An 8,615-nucleotide genomic window follows, 5' to 3' on the forward strand; every position below is an offset into this window, starting at 1 on the left:
AAGGACATGAAAATCATAGGTTATCAGAAGAATCAATGCAATCCATCAAGATTTATGGTTGTTTCTATATTTAGTATCCTAAATTTATGTATCTTAGAGTTGGAGGTTTTTCTAGTGAACCTCTTAGGTTGCCACACTATTGTTTAGACAACATCATCTTATTTGAGATATGTAGGTAGTTTGTTTCTATGATAGAGTCTCCTGAAAGCACTAAAAAGTCATCTTCTTTCATATTTTCTATTGAAATTGGCCATTACAGATGCTCAAACTTCAAATAGACTATGTTAACAAAAATTGCATTGTCACGCTTATGCCTCAAACCCTACTCTCTTAGAGAAGATTTTGATTTTATAGGTTTTGCTAGGGATAATTTCAAGCATGCATCTTCACTAGTCCATGTTCCACATTTGGAAGATTATTGGGCCAACTGTCCTAATGAATTTGAAGTCAAAAAAAGATTATGGTCTAGGTTGAAAATTAGCTAGATTAATATGTTTAAAGTTAACCTTAGCACCCATGGGGTAATGAAAGATGAAGTTGAAGAAGTGATTGACCCATTTTATGTTGATCAAATTGAATGCATGCCTATCTCTAAAATTGATTGGACTAGAAGGGAAGAGGATGATCTACTTTCCCATACCTCAAAAGTGTTAAGATGAATTGAAAAATGGTTAAAGTCAAATTATGTTGAAATAGCTACTCCTAGGGCCCCAAAGAAATACTTAAGAGCCAAAAATTAAAAGGTACACTCAAAGCCAAAGGCCATAACTAACCCAAGTATTGATCATCACGTTGTAGGTTCCCTTGAAGTTGAAGCTAAAGTAACTTCACAGCCACTGCAACTTCAAGTTCATAAGGAGGTGCTAAAGGTTAGAAGACTAACTCACTCAAGTACAAAGAAAGAAATGCCAAGAAAACAAAAGGACACGGTGATAGTTGATCTAGATCATGTCAAAACAAAGTCAAATCTAAAGTAGTGTCCTAGTTCTCCCATGACTGATAATACACCAAATCCTCAAAAGTTACCTAAAAGTGTTGGTACTCAATCAAGTACCCTTATCTTAACTAAGGTTTCTCCCATGATAGGCAAAGACCTTGCCATGCCTAGGTGACTAGAAACCACCATCAAGAAGAAAAGAAGCTTGGTGCCTCTATCAATGCCTATTGATGGCCTGGTTAGCAAGTGACTGTGAAAGTCTTTGAAAACCAATAAAGCTACAATGGAATCTAAGATAAAGTTTGATAAAAGTTCAAGACATTGGTCAACCAAGATAGCAAAACCACTAGAAGGCAATTCACATGAGGACCTCACTCCTCAATATTACTAGGTATCAAGAATTAATCTTGGAAAGGGGAATCGTGCTAGTGGACGTGAAGTTTTTTGAAGTTTCAAACAAAAATATTGTAGATAGGGTCTTGAAGGATGCTCAAGATAAACAAGATATTAAATAAGAAATGAGGAGCATGGCACAATACATCAATGTTATCCTGCGCTTGGAACCCAAACCTCTAAATGAGATGTTAGCAACTGCGGATGTATCCTCTTTGACCAACCATCAGTTTCTAGATAATCTACAAAAATATAAAGCTGTTGCAAAGACGTTTGAAGAATGGTTGGAATTTTTCCTGAGTGAAACTATGAAGCAAATAAGCCTTTTGGACAAGGCTTCAAAAAAAATGGTTGCAATCATCAAGAAGGTGGAGTCCAATAATGAAGGCTTTGAGAAAGAAAGAAATAATTGGGTAAAAAGTGGTGCTCTAGATAGAGGAAATTCATGTTGGAATATTCAAATATGGAAAGAGTACTTATGAGAGGGGGGGGGGGGGGGGGGGGTGGCGGGTGGTGAATCATAAGTATCATACTTTATCCAATAAAACTTTTAACTGAAAGTAAATTGCATGCATGTAAGTATATCAAATAATCATGAAACCAGATACATGCATCAATAACACTTAACACTAGAATTTGGTAACCCAGAAACCCTCCAAGAATAAGAAGGTAAAATTGGGGTGGGGATGATACTCACAAAAATTACTGCAGCAATATTGTTCAACCACTTTTGATGGTTTGCCCTGTTAAAGGCCTGCCCTATTAAAGGCTTTACACTGTGTCAATAGTGACCTGGTTAGAGGCTTTTAAACACTTAATATGAAGTGTTACCCTGTTAAAGGATTTTATCACCTAGTTAAAGGATTTATCAAAATAGCTATTAAGCTAACCTATCACCATAGGATTTTTATTCTAATACAATTGCTAGAAAGTATTAGGTACAATAAACCTGACTGATTACAATTCTTGATTGCTGATTGCAGGCACTTGTTCTGCTTTCTCTGATCTGGATCCTTTTCTGATCTAATAATCCTCACTTCTGAAAATAGAATTCCTTGCGAACCCTTGTATATCTTCTCATACCTCTTATCTCTCTTACATTTTACAATGAAGTTTTGTCTTCCTTATAAAGACATTTGAAGATTTAGGGTTAGGTATGGATCTACGATCCATATTCAATCTTCATTTTCTGCTCAATACTTATCTTTTTCTGATTGGTTGCATGCCTTTAGAATTTTTCTTGTTGGCTGCATGCAAATTACATAGGAAAAATAAAAGATTCGATCTCATCATTAAATCCTTCGAGATTTACCTTATGTCGGTTGTAAAAACTGTTTGCATCATAGTTTGTGCAATTACAAACTTTTATGCTGATCTATTGAATTACTTGGCTCCTGAATTATTTCTGATACTCGGCACATGTTGTTTCCTGGATAGCTCGGCACCTTAACAAAATTGTATTACTCGGTACTTTATGTTACTCGACACTTGTTCTTCACTCGGTATCTGATCTTCACTTGGTATTCGAACTTCACTCAGCATCTGAACTTCACTCAGTATCCAATGTGGAATATGATTAAGTGTGTTGGCACTCAAGTGTCAAAAACATTATGATGTTACCAATTCAAGGATTTGGATTACAAACATTCCAAGCTGAATGCCTTATGGCCAGCCTGGATGATAAAACTTTGTATGTCATTAAAGATTACATCAAATGGACGAATGAGGCACTAGTCTAGGTAGTAAGTGAAATCAAAGAAATCTTGGATGGTCTTAAGCTTGTGGATGAAATAATCCAAGGTGATCTAAACTAGTTTAGAAAGCATTGCATAGGTAAGGAAAGTGACTCTATAGCCCCTATGGAAGAATTGATAAATGAAGCCCAAAAGAAATTCCAAGAGATTCAGGAGAAGAAAGTGCCATGTAGATAAGATTTTTCAAATGTTGCTCATACTGAAGCTATGTTGATAATAAACCTGAAACATTTGGAGATGCATGAAGAAAAGGTAACAAAACTAAAGAGAGAAAAGGAAGTCTGGAAATAGAGAATTGCATACAGCGGTTTACCTCTTCAGTCAATTATCTTTGCATTTACCACTGCATACAAAACATGGAAGGCCACAAGAATCGTGACTAGAATGGATGGTTCCTCCTGACATGGCACATGTTCATTAGGCAGTTGCATTTTTATTTCCTCTTGTTTATTTTTTTTATGCATTTCAATTAACACAATTATGTTAACTAAGAGACAATTTACTCCTAGCAAGGTAATTTTGGATAATTATCCAGCCCTATGTCGTATAAATATGTAATAGATAATATCTAATAGATTTCATCTCTCCATAGACTAAAATAGAAATACTTTTTTTTTATACTCTGCACTTTAAATTTTGAATATAGAATATTTCCTAGATTAGCAGCTATTAAAGTAAAATTCTATAGTTTTATGTGTTGAAGCTTCCTGAAGTAGATACTACTCTCTACTTTATGATTATTTGCATTGTTGAGGTTGTATGTTATATGTGGGAGTGAAGTTACATTTGTTGTGTATTCTAGAATTATTTGTTTTAAATCTTGAAGGCTGTGGGAGGTGGAATCTATATTACTTCACTATTTATCCTTTGTTTTAACATTCGATCATGTGGATGATACTAATTGTTAAAATCAAATGGTTTTTTAGTGTTTGCATTTATCTTGTATCCATGAGATAACTTAAAGCTTTTTAGTATTTTTAGCAAAATACTCATTGGGAAGATTTTCCCTCAATAGAGGATTTAATGATTATCTTTTCATAAAAAGGTTAGTTGCACCTTGTATAACACAAAGCAAATCTCAAGCAGAGAATTCCTTATTTGTAATTAGGAATTCAATTTGTTAGTATGCAAGTATCTCCCCTTTAAAATTTGTCAAAAATCTTGGGAAAAATTATTTACTAAAACTACCAATCAAGTTAACCACTGAGAAGACATTTTCATCCTACAGAAGATTAGTATTAAGGATGAATTTAGTATTCATAGGTTTATTATGAATCATGTTATTAATTCTAATGCTGACAAAGATGGGATTATGGTAAAATAAAGTAGTAGGGGAAACTATGACAAGGTTACCTTGACAATTAGGGGCAAAAGAGAAATAGTTTTTATTAGCATAAAATCTGTCAAGCCTAGAGTATATTCTAATAGAACTAGTTTGCAAATTGCACTAGGTATACCAAAGGCCCTTATTGAAGGGTGTCCCACCATTAAGTGGGTCAAAAAGAACTTTTTGTTGAAGAAATCTATTCCACTTATTTTTTTCCTAGTCTTTCCAAGAGAAAGGATTATCGTTGCTTTTATCAGTTTGAGACTCAATCATGTTAAAGTCCCCTCCTAAGACCCATGGAATGTCAAGCAAGGTTGAGAGCCAATCTCAATGCTTTGTTCATTCCTTATAGTGATTAGAAGCATAGATAGAACAAATGCCTATCATAAAATCCTAGTACTTGATACTAACCCAAATTTCCCTATTGCATGGAGATATCCCATGATCAAAAATTCAGTTTACCGATTTAGGGCTAATTAGAATACCAACACCACCCCTACCTCTTGGGTGATTCATGTGAAATTTAATAGCATCATTTCTTATATAATTGAGATTCATATCTAACATGAATTCAATAAATTTAAGCTCTTGCATCATGAAAATGTCAATAGAATTCTGCATTTTGAGAAAATGTTTAACTTTCTCTTAGGCGACTCAAGGCCCCTTATATTCCATGAAATACAATTCATAAGGAAACTAATTGGAGAGGGGAACAAGTACGGTCATAGTTAGATGGTGTCATCAAAGTATCTTGATTCTCTCTATTATTTTTAGTCCCTTGGTTTTTAATTTTGGAACCGGAAGGGCACTCTCTTCTTTTTGGTATGGTCATGTTGTTAATATTCACAAGATCATCATCCTCTCTTAAAATTATTGTGAAAAGTGAATATATATATATATATATATATATATATATATATATATATATATATATATATATATATATATATATATATATATATATATATATATATATAATTAATAAGTTGTCTACATCTTATGAAAATATTCTCATATATGAAGATGAATTCAACCAATCATATAATTTGTATGAAAACTAATTAGTAATTGTACAAAGTGAATGCAATAGTACTAGCCTAAAGTACAATAAGACACTATACTTACTATTAACATAAACATTGAACTAAAAATAAACCATTCCCTAAAAATCCAGATTATTAATTTCTCATATATATATATATATATATATATATATATATATATATATATATATATATATATATATATATATATATATATATATAAACCAAAACTAGATCCATGAATTTCACTTTCACCGCTTTTATCTTCATTTAACTTAACCTGCGTTTATTTTCTGATGCTCTCTTAGTTGTGCTCTCCAATAAAAACAAAGATGGATGCGGCCGACTGGGTTTTGTTCTCCACAACGCCAGAATTGTAAGCTCCTTAACTACAAAATCAGCTATTGAAGACAAAAAGTAAACTACAAAATCAACAGATGGTCACTACACTGCAATGAAAATGGTAGCTATCCATAGGGAATACATATGAGACAAGTATATCATTAAAAAGTCCACATAGAACCCTATGATCCATAATTTTGTTTTTCTCTTCACTATTTTGATATTAAATCACAATGACAATTCATGTCGTCTTCCGTCTTTGCCTTGCTTAGACCTAGTGTTTCACAAACAATTGATATGCATGTTTATTATTCATTTCTTCTTGGCCGGGATCCAAAGTTTGAACTTGTTTTCCTGTGTGCACTTGTTTTCTAATGCCTACAGACACTTAGAGAAAATCACCATTCCTTTCCAATTAACCCTGCCACCTCATATGTATTCAGGGAGAGATCCAAAAATTTGATGGGATTTCCAGTGTGAAGAAATATTAAAAATACATCAAATTCTGACAGTACCCAACAAGAGGATCCTAGAACCTCTAATAATCAAACTCCAAGCGGCCTTTATATAAAGTTTCTCCACATATATACATCATCCCATACAAGTATTTATCAAAAATACCATAAAAACTAAAGTGTCTTCAATCTAATAAGGAGTAGAAAGTTTTTAATCATGAAAAAGCAAGGAAGGGAACCCTCTAAAGTCTCACTGACTGTCTATGACCTTGAGAAAGAACAGTATGTATCTCCTCATAAAACCAAGAAGTCTGAACTTAAGGATACTGAAACCAGCAATATTTTTCTTGCCGCTACAATCTACAAAAAGGTATGACTAATAAACATAGTGATGTATATTTTTTAATTTTGGGTATTGTTTGAATTGCCAAATAATTCATGAACTTGTTCTATATAGGCTGCAGCAGAATTGGTGGCAACTTTTATCTTGGTATTTGCTGGGTGTGGAGGAATCATGGTGGAAACAAGAGATAAGGTGTTGGGTCAAGTTGGGGTTTCTGCTGTATTTGGACTGGTTATAATGGTGCTAATCTATACCGTGGGTCATGTCTCTGGTGCTCACATAAACCCTGCAGTTAGTATTGCCTTCGCATCCGTGGGAAAACTTTCTCTTATTGAGGTAATTAGGGTTTTAACTTTGATTCATTTGGGAAAAATATATGGACAAATATAAGATTGAATTGGACAATTCAATGACCCCTTTATTTCATTATGTGACTGATGTCAATATTGATATTTTGTTTTGTATGCTTTTGGAATGGTCAGCTGCCCATTTATGTTATATCTCAGATTGTGGGTGCCACAGCAGCTGCAGCTGCACTCGATATTATTATTTCAAAAGTCTCCATTAATGTTACTGTCAATGTTCCTCCTGGACATGCTATTACATCACTGGCGGTGGAAATAATTGTCACCTTCATACTCTGCTTTGTTATATTTGGAACAGCCACAGATCCTAAAGCAGTAAGTCAAACAATTTACCACAACTCATTGATTTATATGGCCTCGTTTGAGACATTCTTATTTTGATGTACCAAATGAAAAATAGTTTCTTATTTCTATTCTAGCAATCAAATAGATTGTAAAAGATTATTAGTTCATTTTTACAGCCCACCAGATAAAGAGATTTTTCCATTATAATATCTGACTAGTAAATGAGCGATCATGCTTTGATTCTGCAGACGAGTGGCATGGTAGGGATTGCTGTGGGTGGTATAGTCGGTTGTAACGCTTTATTCGCAGGGTATGTATAAAACTGGTATATAAGTGTTTTTATTTAGACTTTTAGAGGTACGCATTGGTGTTTAATTAAATGACTAGTAAAATGTGTGTGTTTTACATTGACTAGGCCACTCTCGGGATGCTCCATGAACCCAGCAAGATCACTGGGGCCAGCACTGGTAGCCCGCAATTTCAAAGGACTTTGGGTATACATTCTTGGACCTGTGTTTGGTGGCCTTGGTGGAGCTTGGTTCTATAAGGGCATCTGCATAGAAGAATAGACAAAAGTTTCCTAATTTTTCTTAAGAGAGGGTATGTTATGATCAAAAGTGGGTAAGTTGTTTACAATTTGTAAATTTCTATCTAAGGGGAGTTAAGGTTTCCCTTTTTAATGGAGGGTTAATTGTTATGGACGTTGGTATTTATACAGAAGAATAGAGAAAAGTTTCATAGTTCTTAATAGTCAAAGGTTAAACACTGAAGGTGGTATGTTTGATAGTTTTTCTCTAGTGAAGGGTGTGTCATGATGATAAGGAGGTGGTATATTTGATAGTTTTTCTCTAATGAAGGGTGTGTCATGATGATAAGGAGCTCTAGAAGATAGTAATTTGTAATTTGTTTGGTATAATGTAAAAAATCAATATTATTTTTTTGATGAATAGTCCTTTTTAATTAATAAAATTTACTAAGATTACAATTCACAAAAGGATTAAAAATCAATAGTATGAGTAAATAAGGATTTAAGTTCCCTAATTTCTTTAATGGAGAGTTGATCATAGAGATAAGATGGTACCATAGTTTATGTTTTGTGTTATTTTATAAATTTTTAATAATAATGTTATTATTAAGTAAGAATTTGAAATCATTTCCATTCTATTCTCATTTTCTATTGTTTTTTTTTAAAGAAATAGAACTATAAATTTATTATGATCTAATCTAATGTGCTCATTCAAAATCTTTCTATAGTTTTCCCCTTGATACCATATAAGTAAGAACTTAAGTATAATTTAATGCAAAAATGGTGAATTTTAAGGGAAAATATATGTTGTCTTTATATAGATATTAATTTGGTAAATGAGATTT

General features: G+C 33.2%; 1 protein-coding gene across 1 annotated transcript; it reads left to right on the plus strand.

Moving 5' to 3' along the window:
• Positions 1-6,468: 6,468 nt before the first annotated feature.
• LOC149528094 (aquaporin NIP1-2-like) lies at positions 6,469-7,813 on the plus strand. The gene is made up of 5 exons (XM_089808009.1): positions 6,469-6,621; positions 6,709-6,930; positions 7,077-7,274; positions 7,493-7,554; positions 7,660-7,813. The coding sequence occupies exons 1-5, from the start codon at positions 6,469-6,471 to the stop codon at positions 7,811-7,813; spliced, it is 789 nt and encodes a 262-aa protein (XP_089664135.1).
• Positions 7,814-8,615: the final 802 nt, after the last annotated feature.

Source organism: Cupressus sempervirens, chromosome 11 (genome assembly GCF_028749045.1).
Source record: "Cupressus sempervirens isolate cs-2001-9-10 chromosome 11, ASM2874904v1, whole genome shotgun sequence".
NCBI lineage: Eukaryota > Viridiplantae > Streptophyta > Pinopsida > Cupressales > Cupressaceae > Cupressus > Cupressus sempervirens.